The sequence below is a fragment of the Oryctolagus cuniculus genome, chromosome X (assembly GCF_051225735.1).
Source record: "Oryctolagus cuniculus isolate XC-2025 breed Fujian yellow rabbit chromosome X, ASM5122573v1, whole genome shotgun sequence".
Taxonomy (NCBI): Eukaryota; Metazoa; Chordata; class Mammalia; order Lagomorpha; family Leporidae; genus Oryctolagus; species Oryctolagus cuniculus.
Window position 1 is genome coordinate 111,601,243 of NC_142888.1, and position 17,536 is coordinate 111,618,778.

The 17,536-nt window shown below is 42.7% G+C and overlaps 1 protein-coding gene across 1 annotated transcript in view; it reads left to right on the forward strand.

Moving 5' to 3' along the window:
* Positions 1 to 6,777: 6,777 nt before the first annotated feature.
* The window catches only part of HPRT1 (hypoxanthine phosphoribosyltransferase 1), a 43,401-nt gene continuing 32,642 nt past the window's right edge, over positions 6,778 to 17,536 (forward strand). Inside the window, exons 1-2 of the mRNA NM_001105671.1 lie at positions 6,778 to 6,958; positions 15,918 to 16,024. Coding sequence (NP_001099141.1) covers positions 6,932 to 6,958; positions 15,918 to 16,024 — 134 coding nt within the window. The 5' untranslated portion in view covers positions 6,778 to 6,931. The remainder of the gene's footprint in view (positions 6,959 to 15,917; positions 16,025 to 17,536) is intronic.

A 17,536-nucleotide genomic window follows, 5' to 3' on the forward strand; every position in this document is an offset into this window, starting at 1 on the left:
GAATAAAGAAATTTAAAATGACTAGTATTGGGCCGGCGCTGTGGCGTAGTGGGTAAAGCTGCTGGCTGCGGTGCCGGCATCCCATATGGGCGCTGGTTCGAGACCCGGTTGCTCCACTTCCAATCCAGCTCTCTGCTATGGCCTGGGAAAGCAGTAGAAGATTGCCCAAGTGCTTAGGCCCCTGCACCGGCGTGGAAGACCCAGAAGAAGCTCACGGCTCCTGGCTTCGGATCAGCGAAGCTCCGGCCGCTGCGGCCATCTGGGGGAGTGAACCAGTGGATGGAAGACCTCTCTCTCTGTCTCTGCCTCTCTCTACCTTTCTCTTTCTCTGCCTCTCCTTCTCTCTGTGTGTTACTCTGATTTTCAAGCAAAATAAATAAATCTTTAAAAGAAAAAAAGACTAGTATTTTTTTTTTACTTTTTTTTTTTAATTTGACAGAGTTAGAGAGAGACAGAGAGAAAGGTCTTCCTTCCATTGGTTCACCCCCAAAATGGCCACTACGGTCGGAGCTGCGCCAATCCAAAGCCAGGAGCCAGGTGCTTCCGCCTGGTCTCCCACGCGGGTGCAGGGGCCCAAGCACTTGGGCCATCCTCCACTGCCCTCCCGGGCCACAGCAGAGAGCTGGACCGGAAGAGGAGCAACCGGGACTAGAACCCGGCGCCCATATGAGATGCCGGTGCCGCAGGCAGAGGATTAACCAAGTGAGCCACGGCGCCGGCCCCAAGACTAGTATTATTAGTTGCAATCTTGGCTAGCATAAACTTTTTTTTATTAAAAGAAGAGTTTCTTCTAAATGAATACTGTTAGATACAATTAATGAAAAATTCTCTAACCCTCACTATTCTGTGTGGGGAGCAAACCGGACTAGACTGAGTTACTGGAATTAAGACTTATTCTATGCATCTGCTCTCCCACTGTGGGGAGCAAACCGGACTAGACTGAGTTACTGGAATTAAGACTTATTCTATGCATCTGCTCTCCCACAATATGGCGCTGGGAGAGAAGTAAACAGCTTCCGCACAGCTGCCTCTCACCAACTTGACAAGCTGCAGGACTTGCTACTGATTGGAGGAGAGCAGCGTACTCGGCGTGTGGGCAGCCGAGTTGGGATTGGCGGAGGAGGACTATAAAGGAGGAGAGAGACGGCATTCACCAGGAACATCTAAGGGGAACATCTAAAGGGAACGCCTGTGCAGCCCCCGAGAGAGCCGGCCGGCGGTGTGCCGCTCCCCTGCGGAAGTGGGGAATGTGGCCAGGGGGAACTGCCCTTCCACGGAGGTGGAAGGGACAGTAGCCAACCCGGGAAGAACCAGCAGCAAACCCGGGGAGGGCCGAGCAGACGAAAGAACAGCTCAGGGTCCTGTGTTGCTCCTCCACGAAGAGGGGGAGTGACATAATGGTGCCGTGACTCGGATATGAAGCCTAGGCAGGGTTTAGTGTCGTTCCTCCACGAAGAGGGGGAGCGACAATTCTGTAAGTACAGTCAGCAGTTGTTTCTCTTTATTTGTTTTGATATGTTATGAATATATCTTTAACAGTCTCTTCTTGAAATATATAGTTAGATGGACTATATTTATTTTTGTACAGGCTACTCGTCTACAACAAATATGTATATAGACCTCAACGTGTTGAATATGTACCACATCTCATCACCATGATATTACAGTGTAGATCATACAATTTGCTTGCCCACCATTCTATAAAGAACTATGACAAAATTTTATTGAAAACATTAAAGTACCTTACCAACTTAACAAGATCACTTTCTGATAAATATATTGAAAGAAGAGCTTGATATTGAGCAAATCCAAATTTCTGGGCAGAGTTCTGGTCCTTATTTATTAGACTTTATTTATTTATTTATTTTTGACAGGCAGAGTGGACAGTGAGAGAGAGAGACAGAGAGTAAGGTCTTCCTTTGCCGTTGGTTCACCCTCCAATGGCCGCCGTGGCTGGCGCACTGTGCTGATCCAATGGCAGGAGCCAGGTGCTTATCCTGGTCTCCCATGGGGTGCAGGGCCCAAGCACTTGGGCCATCCTCCACTACAGTCCTGGGCCACAGCAGAGATCTGGCCTGGAAGAGGGGCAAGCAGGACAGAATCCAGCACCCCGACCGGGACTAGAACCTGGTGTGCCGGCGCCGCTAGGCGGAGGATTAGCCTATTGAGCCGCGGCGCCGGCCATCATTGTTTTTAAAGTTATTCCAGTGACTTTCCAGTTTCAAATTTGGAGGCAAAATATTTAAACCCATATGTCCCACCATCTCTATATATAGGACACAGATAAACTTAGAACTTTGAAATAAGTATGATGTCTTTGAAATATTTGCAGAATTGAAAACTTGGGACTTAATCAATGGATATCATGTACCAGGATCTTCAAATGTTGAGAAGCTGTTACATAAATCCCACCGATTCACAATGTAATATCACATATACTGCATACTCAAATTTTCAATTTTGACAGTACATTAACAAAATTGTTATAAAAACTGGATAACCACAACCAAAGATGTTATGGAGTCTACAAGGTTCTGACAGGGCAACAAGGATGGTTTCTAGGAAACAATTTTCCTAAACAACACGGGAGTAGAAGTAATTGAAAATGTTTGGTGACCCAAATTACCATTTAGTATGCATTGTATTGTAGAGTATAACCTCCCCTTCCACCAGCCCATGGAATGTTAAGCTGACATCCAAGAAAGTCAAAACCTCCCATAATTCAACATCCCACTATTTTCTGGTTGTACAAAAAACAGACAACAAGAAAAACATTTCATGTCTTAAAAAATAACTTACACTTAAAAATGACATGAAGTGGGATTCCCTCCTTAAAAATGTTTCTAGAGTCTGGCTTTGTGGGGTAGCAGGTTAAGTTACATCCTGCTATGCTGGCATCCCATATGAGCGCCGGTTCCAGTTCCAGCTGCTCTACTTCCCACTGCAGCTTCCTGCTAGACTGCCTGGGAAAGCAGTGGAAGATGGCCTAAGTGCTTAGGGTCCCTGCACCCACGTGGGAGACCTGGATAGCGTTCCAGGCTCCCGGTTTCGGCATGGCCCAGCCTTGACTGTTGAGGCTATTTGTGCAGTGAACCAGTGAATGGAAGATCTCTTGCTCTCCCTAACTCTGCATTTTAATTAAATAATGTAAATCTTTAAAAAAAGTTTCTAGAGCTACGAAAAATATTTGATTTATAAAATAATTGGTAAAAATACTCATCAGAATTGTACAAGAAGGGGGACATGGACCACTGATAAGACATGTGTGATATTAATCAGACTTGGCTTCTTTCTCTTCTGCTTCCTCAGAGGATGGACTCCCCTCAATTTTAGTTTCTCCAGTTTCTGTGGAAAATCTTTAGTTTCTTGGTTAGCCACCTTGGTCTGTTTTTCCTATGGTTTGCACTTTTTTGTCTGATGACTTATGCTTCCCTACTTCCTTTTTTGGCTTCGTTTCCACTTTTGCAGGAGCGAGTTCTGCCAACAACTTCTCCTCTTAGGTTCTTCCTTCGCTACTGGCGCTTCGACAGAGCTGACCTCCTCTCAGGCATCTTGGCAGTGAGGAGGGCACGTGCCAGTTGCCAGTGGCCCAAGAGCCTTCACGAAGTTGGGCTGCTTGGCCACTCCCACATCTCCCGGCTGCTGAGCTACTGGGACCTGCTAATTTTTCATGAGTAATAACCTAGTATTTGAAAATAACCCATTGAGCCTTAGGTAGAAGATGTTACACATAGAATCATTTTGTAATCAGATTAGCAGCACACAAATACTAAAGTATTGGTAATAAGTAATTAGTATCTTAATGGTTCTAAGAAGAAACTACCACAAAGTAGTATGGATGGATACTTAATTTAGAAATTAGCTTGAATACTTAATTTAGAAACAAACATGGGTAGCTGAGTCTACAGGTGTCAGGGACTGAATATATAATAAGATATTTTCTGAATTAGCTTCCAGGTAGAGCACAATGTTTGTTAAAGGAGCAAACAATGAAAAAGCGCTAACATGAATTTCAAAGTCTTTATGAAATATGTCTTCATACATTCACCAAAGGAAATATTTAAAACGTTCATAACAGTGCTATATGTAATAGCCTCAAACCTGGAAACTGCCCAAACACTTAACAACAAGAGGATGGATGAGAAGTCTTTCAGGCTAGAAGGACAAGTATACCAGAGAACTGTTTAAGGTAAAATTATGGCACACATAGCATTGGTATTATGTATTACTCCAAGCACTATCCTAGGCACTTTTGCATGCATTATTTTGTTTAACATTCACCAGCACTTGTGAGAAATTATTTGACATATAAGCTAACTGAGATACAGAGAGATCAAAATCTTACCAAAGTCATAATGCTACTTGGTTTTGAATTTAGGATTTGAACTCAGATCTTTTTCAGTCCAAAGTGCACAAGTGCCTTTTCCATTTTAGCCTGTTGCCTATCCATGATTGATAGATAAGACAAAGAAACTTACAAATGTTCACTTCACACAGTCATACATGCTGAAATTATAACAGCTACTATTTAATTGGCAAGTACTCTGTGTGCTAGGTGCTTTAATTAAATGACTTATGATTCTCATAATGAACCTTTGTTGGCAGAAAACAGATGCTAGACACGATAGCATCATAAAGGGAAGATGAAAGTAAGCCTCTAATAAAGTAAACTGAAAGTAGATCATTGTAAAAGGTAAGGGAATAAGAGAGGAAGGAGGAGGAAGGATGGGAGGGGGGAAGGGAGAAGGGGGAGGGTAAAGTTGGGAAGCATCACTATGCTCCTAAATCTGTATATATGAAATACATGAAATCTGTTTAAACAAAAAAAAACCTCTTTGGTTAGCCTACTACACGGCACTGATTGTAAATCCTGCCTGCTCTTTTGAGACAGCCATCAGGTTGCAATTGGGACCACTTGCATCTGCATGATGCAGAGAGAGCCCCTGGTCATCCCGAGAATGGGAGAGCCATGGTACCCAGTCTGGAGTGAGTATGGCTTGTGAGAAGATAGAAAGGCTACAGACTTTAAGGTGCCCAGCACAGCAGCCTCTCCAACACAAAGAGGGTGAGAAGCTATCACTTACCAACTCTCCTGCTCCTGGCTGGCTCTCCAAGAAAGCTGTTAGTGGGTAATACATCCAGGTTCTTGATGCCATTGCAGATAAGAATTCTAGGACGCGTCACAGTTGACCTGAGCAAGCAAGCTCAATTGTATGCGTAAGTACACTCTCAAGATTCAGAGAATGGACAGCTTTGGGAAGAGCAACTGCCTTGAGGGTTTGAGAAGGTTTTTCCTTTATTTCTATCATATAACTGGGGGAGCTTTCCAATTTGTCACAGCGATTTTCCAGGTGGTCACAATGGCACCCACAATGATGCTATCAAAGAGGCTGCCTTTCCTGGGGCATTTGCCAACCTGATGGGTGTTTTTCTATTTATTTATTTGAGAGAGCAAGAGAAAGAGAGAAAAGGAGAAAATACAGCTCACTCCTCAAATGGCCACATCAGCCAGATCTGGGCCAGGCCCAAGCCGGGAGCCAGGAACTCCATCCTGCTCTCTCACATGGGTGGGAGGGGCCCAAATGCACCTTGCCTTCCCAGGTGCATTAGCAGGAAGCTAGATGGAAAGCAGAGCATCCAGGACTTGAACCAACACCCTGGCATTGCAGTTGGCAGCTTAGCCCACTGTGCCAAAACGTCGGCCCCCAAACCCAGGGGTTTTTGAGTTGGTAGGATATGGAAAAGCCTCGGGACTCTCTGAGACATTTGGTGCTCTGTTCATTTCTAGCTATCTGCTTATGATCACTCCATTACAGGAGGAATTATTATTCTTATCTTGTACATGAGGAGACCGAGGTTCAGACATGTGCAACGACTTCCCAGTTTCACAGATGTCCTACCACAATATACCCCGCGTGTCCCCCAGTATCCTTCATTAAGAGGGAGCCCACTGACTGGGCACTGGGTGCTGTAGTGGATGCTGGAGCTATACAGAGGAGTACATTAGGACTAGCATAGCTGGAACAACTGTTGCTTGTTGACTTGACCAATTATTTAGAGAGTAAGTAGAGAATAAGTAGAGTTTTTCCCCAGTACCATAGAGGAGATTGCGGAGACATAAAGATCAGTAATAGCAACAGTTCCCATTTACCGATTGTTTTACTGTCCTAAGTACTGAAAATCTCTCTCTCTCTCTCTCTCTCTCACACACACACATACACACTCCTTGAATCCTCAGAATGATCCTGTTAATATACTGTCAATACAGTCATTTTACTCAGGTAAAAAGAGGCTTGGAGTCTGATTTGCACAAGGTTACACAGCACGTAAGCGTTCCTTTCGGATTCTTACCCTGATCTGGCTGACTTTGAGGCTGTAGGTCTCAAGCCTTACAACCAGTTAAGGGCTTTTTAAAGAAATGGGCCACAGTCGGTCCGGGAAAAAAATGGAAGCCGCACTGTAGCGCAAGGTCTCTGGAAGGGGACGTCTGTTTCAGGGAGCCACGTGGTGATGGAACCCGAAGAGCTGGCACGCAGTTTAGGGCCACTAGGAGGAAACGCCGGCGGTGGTCGGTTTGGGAATTTGGGGACTCGTCTGCACGGGAGACTGAGGCAGACGGATAAACTGCGCAGGTGGTCTCCGTTTCTTCCGGAAGAAAATTCCCACGGTCACCTCGCGAGCGTGGAAACCTGTAACCGCGGCGGACGCACGCCGGCGAGCGCGCGGGCGGCGCCGACGGAGGCGGGGCGAGGGCGGGGCCTGCTCTCGGCGCTGAACGGCTGCTGCAGCCGCGAAGAGAGCCCGAGCGAGCCTCTCGGCTTTCCCGCGCGGCGCCGCCTCCTACTGCGCCTCCGCCTCCTCCTCTGCTCCGCTGCCGGCTTCCTCCTCCTCTGCCCGCCGCCCGTCAGCCCGCTCGCCGGCCGGCCCCGTTATGGCGACTCGCAGCCCCAGCGTTGTGGTGAGTAGCTTGGCTCGCTAGCCCCTCCAGGCCCTGGCCCACGCGGCCGGCGGCAGGGCAGCGGCGGCGGCGGCTGGGCCCTGGGGCGCGGGGCCCGCGGTGCGCTCTGGGGCCAGGGTGGCCCGGGGAACCCCGGGGGCGGGGGCGCTCACAGGTTTTCCCGTTGGGCTTTATGTCACCCGAGAGCGACAGGGAAGAAGGAATGGCGCGGGGTTCGGGGTGGGTCCCGCCTGGGGAGAGCCCTGGCCGAGAGGGCTGCGTGTGGGTAGGGAAGGTGGAAATGGCGTTGTGGTTGACATGTGCCGCCCGCGAGCGTGCCGTGGGGAGGGGCCGATTGGGCAGTGCCGGCGCGGGGTGCGGGTGTGGGGGCCGTCCTCTGAGAGGCCCTCCTCTGGAAGTTTGGAGCTGGTGCCGAGGTCCTCAGGGCACCTCTGCGTGCTGGCCTATTGGGCCAGCATGTGGGCACTGGGCTTTGCATGGACTTCTGCAGATGCTATAATTCATGTTTGTGGGAATGCGCAGTCCCTTCTTGAGTCCTCACCGCAGCTCCCGCAGCGGCAACCAGGCCTGTTTCACCCGCGAGGACACGGGTGAAAAAGGCAGGTCAGTTTCCCACGGCCCGAGGTAGCTGGGCCTTGAACTGAGATAAGATTGGATCCCTGTCCCGTGCGTTCCGACACTGCGGACAAGAAAAATTGGCGAATGTGGTCCTTACCTTCAAGGACGTTCCTCCCACCAGCAGCCTTGGTGTCTTATCTCCACCCTCATTGGTTCTGTTTCTGGCGCTAGCCAAGCTGTTGTTCCTACTCCCCAACCTCTCTGATCCTTGCTTGCTAAAAACGTCCCGCCCCCTGCCAGTTCAACGCCTCAGTCCGCTTTATTATGCTTATTGTCTTAGCACTCGCCTGATTACGTGTTGATGGCCTCTCTCAGGAAAACTTTGCTAGGGCAGGAGTCACCGGTGTTAACTCCAGCCCCATCGCAAGTGTCTGACTTGTAGGAAGTTTTCAGCAGTGGTGTGTAGAATGAATAAATTAAATAATTAACCTCTTGAGCCCTAAGAAAGACAGGATTGCATTTCATGTTAGGGGTTGTGGCTTAAGGTGGAGTCAGGCTTAAGGCGTTGTGGCTTTGGGGATATTTACTAGCTCTGTGGCCTTGGGCAACTGACTTCACCTCTCCAGGCTTGAATTTTCTTAGGTACATCTGAGGTGCTGGCTACTTTGGGGTGTTACTGAAAGGATTATGAACAGTTTATGTGAGTAAACAACCCTTGCATGGCCCCTTCTTGGGAATAGTAATGATGGCTATCACTGTGACAGCTCTAACAGCGCTCTGATTATTACCATTTTATATCATCATTTTATATCTTTGATGCCTCAGAGGGGTTACAGACATATGCTAGGTCACTCAGTAAGAGAAAGATCTCTGACTCAAACCTAAATCTCTCTAAAGAGCCTGTGCATTTAAATGGTTTACTAAAAGTAGGTACTCAAAAATGCTAATGGCTGTTGCATTAGGCAGTTAGATAGATGCTTTTAGCTTTGGGATATGATGCCTGTCCCATTATACAGTGAAGTAATTATTATTGCTAGCACTGGCAGTTTTCTTGTTTTTTGACAACAGTATTTTTTTTTCTTTTTCTTCTTTTGGCAGGCAGAGTTAGTGAGAAAGAGAGGCAGAGAGAAAGGTCTTCCTTTTTCTGTTGGTTCACTCCCCCAAATGGCCGCCACGGCCGGTGTGCTGTGCCTATCCGAAGCCAGGAGCCAGGTGCCTCTCCTGGTCTCCCATGCGGGTGCAGGGCCCAAGGACTTGGGCCATCCTCCACTGCCCTCCCAGGCCACAGCAGAGAGCTGGACTGGAAGAGGAGCAACCGGGACAGAATCTGGCGCTCCAACTGGGACTAGAACCCAGGGTGCCAGTGCCGCAGGCGGAGGATTAGCCAAGTGAGCCACGGCGCCGGCCGACAACAATATTTTTTTTTAAAGATTTATTTATTTATTTGAAAGTCAGAGTTACACAGAGAGAGGAGAGGCAGAGAGAGCGAGATCTTCCATCCGCTGGTTCACTCCCCAGATGGTCACATCGGCTGGAGCTGTGCTGATCCAAAGCCAGGAGTCAGGAACTTCTTCCGGGTCTCCCACGCATGTTCTACTGCTTTCCCAGGCCATAGCAGAGAGCCGTATTGGAAGTGGAGCAGCCGGGACTTGAACCAGCACCTGTATGGGATGCTGGCACTGCAGGCAGTGGCATTACCTACTATGCCACAGCGTTGGCCCTGGCAGTTTTCTTTCAACATAAATATATTATGATTTTAGTTAGCAAGTTCCTGTTCCTTTAAAAATTTTTTTCTTCCACCTAAAGTGTTAGCAATAACACCTAAAAAGTGCTTACTTTGTGCTAATTACTGTTGTAAGCTCTTCACATGCATTAACTGACTTGATCTTTTTTGAAAAAGTGTACAACTCAAAGGTTAAGTAAATTGCCCATGATCTTCCCACAATGCTAGGATTTGAACCTAATTTATCTGCCCCCAGATTCTGCTCCTAACTGCTTCTAAATTTTGAAGTTAGTAGTGACAGTAGTAGATGTTTATCAGATATTTCCTATGTCTTAGGCATCGAGATAAATATTTTTGCAGAGATTATCTAATGTAAATGCCCTAAAGTTGCTTAACCGGTACCCTATTAGGTAGATAAACCTAGTACGACCTTGGAGGCAGTTAGGTGAAGTAATTTTAACTTGCCCATGAGCACATAGATGAAATTGACCCCTAGATCTGCCTGATAAAACTCATGCTGCTTTGTAACTATCATTTGAAACTGCCAGAGTAAACATGGACTCATTTGAACTAAGAAAAAGCTTCTGGATTTTTGCAGTTAATGTGAAACATCAGACGTTCTTTATGTGGGTATAATGTCTTCTAAATATCAGGATGGTAGTGCTGGACATGTAATCCTGTACTAATAGAACTTAAATCTTAGCCCACCAATATTTTTTACAGAATTGACAAAATGATGCATTTTTGGGGGGTTCATGCCCATATCATTGATATCAACAGTTTAAACTGATAGTCTGTAGGTATAGACCAAAATTATTCTTGTAACCACTAAGAAATGGAGCGATTCAGTTTGCAGTTTTTGGTTTTGTTTTGTTTTTGCTTTCTGTGTGAAGTACTGTGGCAGACATACTAAAGACTCATCCTATTTGTTTTCTGATCATTGTTTGTTTCTGGGTATTGTGAAAAGTAGGAAAAGGACCAAGGAGATCAGCATAGAAAGAGGTGTCTTGGAGTTTTCTGTCAGTTTTCTGGAGTTCCTTAGGCAGTAACTGGACCATGTTATTACTCGCCCTGGTAGTAAAGAGATGCTAAAGTGTGCTAGTGTACATTTTCTGTAATTTTATATTGTGTGGATTCAGTAAGATTTATGTGCTGTAAAAGTGTAAGTCACCACCATTAGCATCAATATTGACACTCAATTCTTAATTTCCTCCCAGTGGCTACCAGATTAATAACATTTACAATAATAATTTGCAAAAATAATAAGAATTCAGACAAATGCTTCAAATTACCATGGAGCTATTCAGTGTTATGCTTCTGATACAATTTTTTTCTGTCCAAAGTAAACATGCCTGTTATTCCACTGTACACGATAATAGAGGAAAGATGGTAGTGTTGGGTGAATTGACATCCTTGCACATATAGCATTACGTGCCCATTTGCCTAGAATGGGTGATAAATTTATCCCTGTGTTGAGTAGTCGAGAATGCTTGTTTTAATTCTTTTTTTTTAATTAATTTATTTATTTGAAAGTCAGAGTTACACAGAGAGAGGAGAGGCAGAGAGAGAGGTCTTCCATCTGATGTTTCACTCCCTAATTGGCCGCAACGGCCAGAGCTGCAGTGATCCAAAGCCAGGAGCCAGGAGCTTCTTCTGGGTCTCCCACGTGGGTGCAGGGGCCCAAGGACTTGGGCCATCTTCTACTGCTTTCCCAGGCCATAGCAGAGAGCTGGATTGGAAGTGGAGCAGCCAGGTCTGGAACTGGCACCCATATGGGATGCTGGCGCTTCAGGCTGGGGCGTTAACCCTCTGCGCTACAGTGCCAGCCCCTGTTTTAATTCTTGTAATAGCTTTAACTCTTAGAAAAGGAAGCAAGCAAGCTTTATATGTACTTCTGAGACTGATACAAAATAGGAAGATGCACGTAATACTGGCATGTTTTCATATTTAGGAATATCTTCATCAATAATTCGTCATTTTGCTTTTATGATATCCTGAGTTATCACAAATTATCCCAAGGGGGTGGCATATTATCTACTTTGATGTTTTTTGACAATTTACTGCATCTGAATATAAAAGATAAAAAGTATATCACCTAGTGATTTCTGCCCATTCTCAAAGCCTGCAAATGTTTGTTACTGGGAATGAGATCAAATACCTTTTTTAAAATCTGTTGTATATCTTTATTCACAGCTGTTTTTATGACTCATTTCTATTTAGTCTTGTTGGGACTGAAGCAGTCCTAGTCACAGGTGATGTATTGATGTTGCAAGTGTTGTTTTAGCTCAGATTAATTTCCTTGCTTACTGTGATTTTAGATAATATACCTTTGTAATTAGAAATATGTGTCAACCACAGTTTTTTTATATATGAAAGCCATTATTACAGATGTGATACACATAATTATTCAGAATTTGCAAAGCCAGTTTTACTGGAAAGTAAAATTACTTAAATGATTCATTTATTAATTTATTTGAAAGGCACAGCCATAGAGAAAGAGGGAGGGAGAGACAGAGGTCTTCCATCTGCTGGTTCACTCCTGAGGGCTGGTTCACTCCTAGGGCTGGGCCAGGCTGAAGCCAGGAGCCTGGAACTCCATTCTGATCTCTCACATGGGTGGCAGGGGCCCACGCACTGGGCCATCTTCCACTGTTTGCTAAGCACAGTAGCAGGAAGCTGGATGAGAAGAGTTCCAACACTCTGATATGGGATGCCAGTGTTGCGAGTGGCAGCTTACGCTGCTGCTCCACAATGCTGATCCCATTTCAGTAATTTATGATTGCAAAAGTATTGATTTTGATTTGAGACAAAAGGTAGAAAAGTATCTGCATACTTTTTTTGTTGATAAGTATAAAGGTTCGAATTTGAGATCTGTGTTCTAGAGCTCTGAGTAGATATAGTAAGATTTCTAAACTAGTAAATTTAAGTAACTCAGAGGTATTCAACCTGTTCGGAATGATTACAACTGAAGTTCCTGTTTATTGAATTTTATCTGCTTTATGGTCCAGGTGCAAGTGAGGCTTCTGAGTCAGAGTTTGTGTTCTTTCTTAACACTACCATACCACTTTACCTGTATTTTTTATGGCAGTTTATATACATGCCATCTGCTATACCGTGAGCTCAATGAGGGTGGTTCTGTCAACTTTATCTAATTCTCTCTAGTACATGCCATACAACATGGTAAGTTCCAAGAACTATCTGAGTAGTAGTAATAAGAATACAGATTCTGAATGGTGTCCTTACCTTTTTAAAATTGGTATTCTAACATTTTAATGTTTATTTATTTATTTTCATGTACTTGAAAGGGAAAGAGAGAGAAATAGATATCTTCCATGTACTCCCCAAATATTTGTAATAATCAGGGCTGAGTCAGGCTGAAGCCAGAAGCCCAGATCTCCATCTGTGTTTCCCATGTGGATGGCAGGGCCCAAAACATTTGAGCCATCATCTGCATTAGCAGGAAACTAGATTGGGAGTGGAATACTTGGAACTTGAAATGGGACTCTGATATGTGATGTGGGTATCCCAAGGGGGACCCTAACCTGTGCTGTGCCATAGCACCTACCCCAGCATTCTAATATGTGATCACTAAATATGAATTAGGAGGGCTTGACTTTTTGTTAGATATAAAATTCAGGAAAGTTGATGTTGGTGCCTTTTCACTATTTAAAAAAAATTTTTTTTATTTGAAAGAGTTACAGAGAGGTAGAGACAGAGAGAGGTCTTCCATCCACTGGTTCACTCCCTAATTGGCTGCAACGGCTGGAACTGCACTGATCGGAAGCCAGGAGCCAGGAGCCAGTAGCTTCCTCCGGGTCTCCCACGTGGGTGCAGGAGCCCAAGGACTTGGGCCATCTTCTACTGCAATCCCTGGCCATAGCAGAGAGCTGGATCTGAAGAAGAGCAGCTGTGACTAGAACCGGCGCCCATATGGGATCCTGGCACTTCAGGCCAGGGCTTTAACCTGCTGCGCCACAGTGCCGGCGCCAAGCCTTTTCACTATTTTAATGAATGTCTTCTTATTTAACTTTGAATTTTGATGCATTTTGAACATCCATAAGTAGACGACAGCATTATGAATCCACATGTACTCCATGCCCAGTTCTGACAACTATCCATCTGTAATTAGTAATATATTTCTTAAGTTGGGACCCAGATAAAATCCATTTCATTTATGTATAATGAATTATAACAAACTTGTGAATTCGTGTCAAATACTTGATAAAATTTTTATGAATTTTTGTTTTTGCCTTTTGGGAAGAAATTGTGTTTACATGCTTTTTATGCTTCAAATAGCAAACCATAAATTTTCCCCAAAAACCCAAAATAAAACCTAGGATTCAATTTAAAAAGAGAAACTCTTTGACATTAAATGTGACATATAAATCTAGTTCTGCTGGAAATCAAATTTTTTGTATTCAGTGTTAATTTGGTATGTTGACAGAACTAGAGTCCAAGAATACAAACGGGTAAGTAGGGATGTACTCCAAAATAGGAATTCTAGACGATTCTTAGCGTCCAGGATGAACTCTGGGCAGAATTCACACTGGCTTTGATAGAAACAAACAAGACTCTTAAGTTCTGAGGCTGCCTGAAGAACCTGTAGGCAGGCCGTGAGCCATTTTGACAAATGCAGTAGTCTTTGCAAGTGTGCATTTCAGAGTCCTGGGTGGGTCCTGGTTTGTGCTTGTGGCAGAGACAATGAGTAACTGGAAGGAAGGGGTGAGTAAGCTTTAGGGAAGTCATTTTTGGCACCCTGAATTTTCTTGATTTTTAAGAGTGCATTTTCATTTTTGTTTGATGATAAGAAAGATATTCTGATGAGCCAACATTAATGTTTATGTTTCATGTTATAAGATATAGCAAGGTCTACCTTTTCCCAAAACTTGAATTAAATTTCAATTTATAAAATTTGTAGAAACAGTACTTGCTCATTGTAAGGTATTCTTGGAACGCTCCTGTAGGTGACTCAGATGTCCTGTTTCCATTGTTTTCGTAGTAAATGTGTTCTGAAATAAGTATGATGTGGATGTTTAACAGATGCATTAGCACTTAATCTTAGAAGATCTGGCATAATCTTTTTTTCTTAGGATAGAACGCTTTTCTTCTTATGAAAGTAATGCTTTTTTAAAAAGTCAGTGTTGATTCTGGGCTGCTGCTGAGCACTGCACAGCACCTCCATCACCAAGACCAGTGCACACGGCCATGTCCTGCTCTATTGACCTGCAAAGTGTCATAGCCCACGTGCACAGGCGGCCAGTGTAGTTAGTGCACAGTACTACCTGCCCTACCTGATAATGCATAAAACTCAACCATAATCTGAGAACTCAAAATGGAGCTTTCAGGACTGAAAGAGAGACAACATATCCACTTTAAATCTCTGAGGAGTAAAAGCTTCAAAATTTAATTGGATTCAATATAAATCTTAAATACATGTTTTAAAGATTCATAGAAAGTTAGGCTACTTGCAGCTAATACCATGCTAACTGAAAAAAATGTTCAGTAGGTATTAACTAATACCTGAAGATTTAATTATGCTTTAAAAGCCAAAGCTTATATCAGCCTCTTTAATGTGGCTTGAAAGTTATTTAGTCTTAAATATAATCTGATATAGAATATTATAATTCTTTCTAGCTTAATTTTTGAATAAACCTTGAATATAATGGTAAGTGGGAATTTTAAATTAGTTAATAAAAGTTACACTGACGATGAAGAAATATTAAAGTGTAGAAAGTGGCAGGTACCCAGTTCTTACCATCATTTGTATATTCTTCCATACCCACCTACCTATCCTTCTTTCCATTTTTTCTTTTCCTTTATCTTTTTGTCAGTTTTTTGTTTGTGTATTTCTTTTCATTTAGTGTATCTTTTAAAATTTCTTCATACTTTTATGTACATATAAAAACACACTGCCAAAGATAATTTATAAGAAAAACCATTGAATTTTTTAAAAAGTAACATATTCATTGAAGAAAAACTGGCATATAATCAGTGTAACTCCCCTCCCAAATATTATAGCTTTTATGATTTTGCTGTATTCTTCTTTTCCTATGTGTATAGGTGTACAGTATTATCAGGGACTGGACATACCAAAACAACCAAGCTATAATCCAACACAGTCTTGCAATGTGTACTAAGGTCTCATGAATTGATTGTAATAATCTCAGACTTCCAGGAGTTTGATTTTTTTGAGTGATCAATTAGCTTTTGCTGGTGGATTTGAGTATAGAGATGGATTTGGATGAGGTACAGCAATTTACTTGTTTAGTGTGATAGACTACAGTGTATTGAAATTTTTATACTAATTTCCAGACATACTCAGCAGTGGAGAGAATAGGATAATGAACTCCCATATACTTATCACCCATATTTAAAATATTATCAAGGTTTTGCCATATTTTTCTTAGCTATTTAAAATTTTTCTTTTTCTCTTTTTGACATAAAGGAAATTCTATGTCACGTGATTTTTACTTCTGTATTCTTGACTATTCATCTCTAAGACATGTTTTCTTATATAACTAATTCATTATAATACCTACAGAGTTAACAAAGTTGACATTATCTCATACCTTAATTTCCTTTGGTAGACTTAAAATTTTTGTTTTGTTTTGTTTTTCATTTAAAGCCAATCAAATGTATCCTGTAATGCCTTCATTGAAACAACTATTTCTTTTTCAGATTAGTGATGATGAACCGGGATATGACCTAGATTTATTTTGTATACCTAATCATTACGTCGAGGACTTGGAAAGGGTGTTTATTCCTCATGGACTCATTATGGACAGGTTAGTAATATTTTAAGTTGAAGTTTTATATTTTTTTCTTTTATTAATTTTAGGTGTTAGCAGCTGTTCTGAATAATTGATATTTCAACATAAACTAGGCCAAATTGTTAAGTAATAGATGCCTTCTATTTGTAAAGTCCTCTTTATTGAAAAAGAGATGGGGTTCTTATTAATTACCCAGTATAACTCAAGGTATAGTGGAACTCTGTAAAGAGTAGAAAAAAGTAAGCATTGAAGGGAGGTTGGAAGAATGAACTGTAGACTTTGATTTCTTGGTCCTAAACAGCAGGGTAATGAGCTGGGGCTAAATCCCCTGAAGGCAGTGTCAGATTTTGCCTATTACAAACATATAATTTGAAAATTTCCCCTCAGATGAATTACAGTGAAAACCCATACTTGATATTTGAATATGTGCCTTGTGTGTCTGGCTAGTCTGTGTTTTTTTTTTTTTTCTAATTACAATGCCAGCATGTTTGTGTTGTAAAACATTCTGAATAATGTGGAGTAAAGTGCTCTCCTCAGCTTCCTGTAAGTGTTCCCTCCTTGGACACTGGCTATGCACATATATTGTATGCAAATATAGATACAGACATATCTATTTAAACACATGGGTACATACTGTCCTGTAGTTCTAACATTCATTGGATTTTTTAAATTTTTTTTAAATTTTTATTTATTTATTTATTTATTTTTGACAGGCAGAGTGGACAGTGAGAGAGAGAGACAGAGAGAAAGGTCTTCCTTTTTTTCCATTGGTTCAACCCACAATGGCCGCTGCGCTGCGGCCGGTGCACTGCGCTGATCCAAAGCCAGGAGCCAGGTGCTTCTCCTGGTCTCTCCCATGCTGGTGCAGGGCCCAAGGAACTGGGCCATCCTCCACTGCACTCCCAGGCCACAGTAGAGAGCTGGACTGGGAAGAGGAGCAACCGGGACTAGAATCCGGTGTGCTGGCGCCACAGGTGGAGGATTAGCCTATTGAGCCATGGCGCTGGCCATTTATTGGATTTTTTTTAATATGATTACATCTAGAGCTGTCTGTTAAAAGTTACATAGCATTCCATATTATGATTTTACCGTAACATCATTTATACGTTCTACACGTTTTGGCATTTGCTCATCTTTATCCGTGTGGAAATTCTAAGTCAAAGGAAAAGTGTTCATTGAGTATTTTGGCATTGCCAATTTATCCTTCAAAATGATGTATCATTTTCTACTCCCAGTGATATTGGAGAGTGTCTTTTTCCTCATGATCTCTCCTTATGTTAGTTATTATCAAAGATACATTATTCAGAATTTGCTAATCTAATAGGAGAAAATGACATCTTATTTTTATTTGCATGTAAAAAATTAATGATAGATATTATGCTATACCTGGTTTTTGAAGGCATACAATTTTAATTTAATTTTATGAAGCAGGGACACACTTCATGGGCACAAAGGATGTGAAGTTTAGAGTTTAGTGTTTATGAGCTAGCTGTGTGTTATAGTTTAAACACATGGAACTTTGTGTTT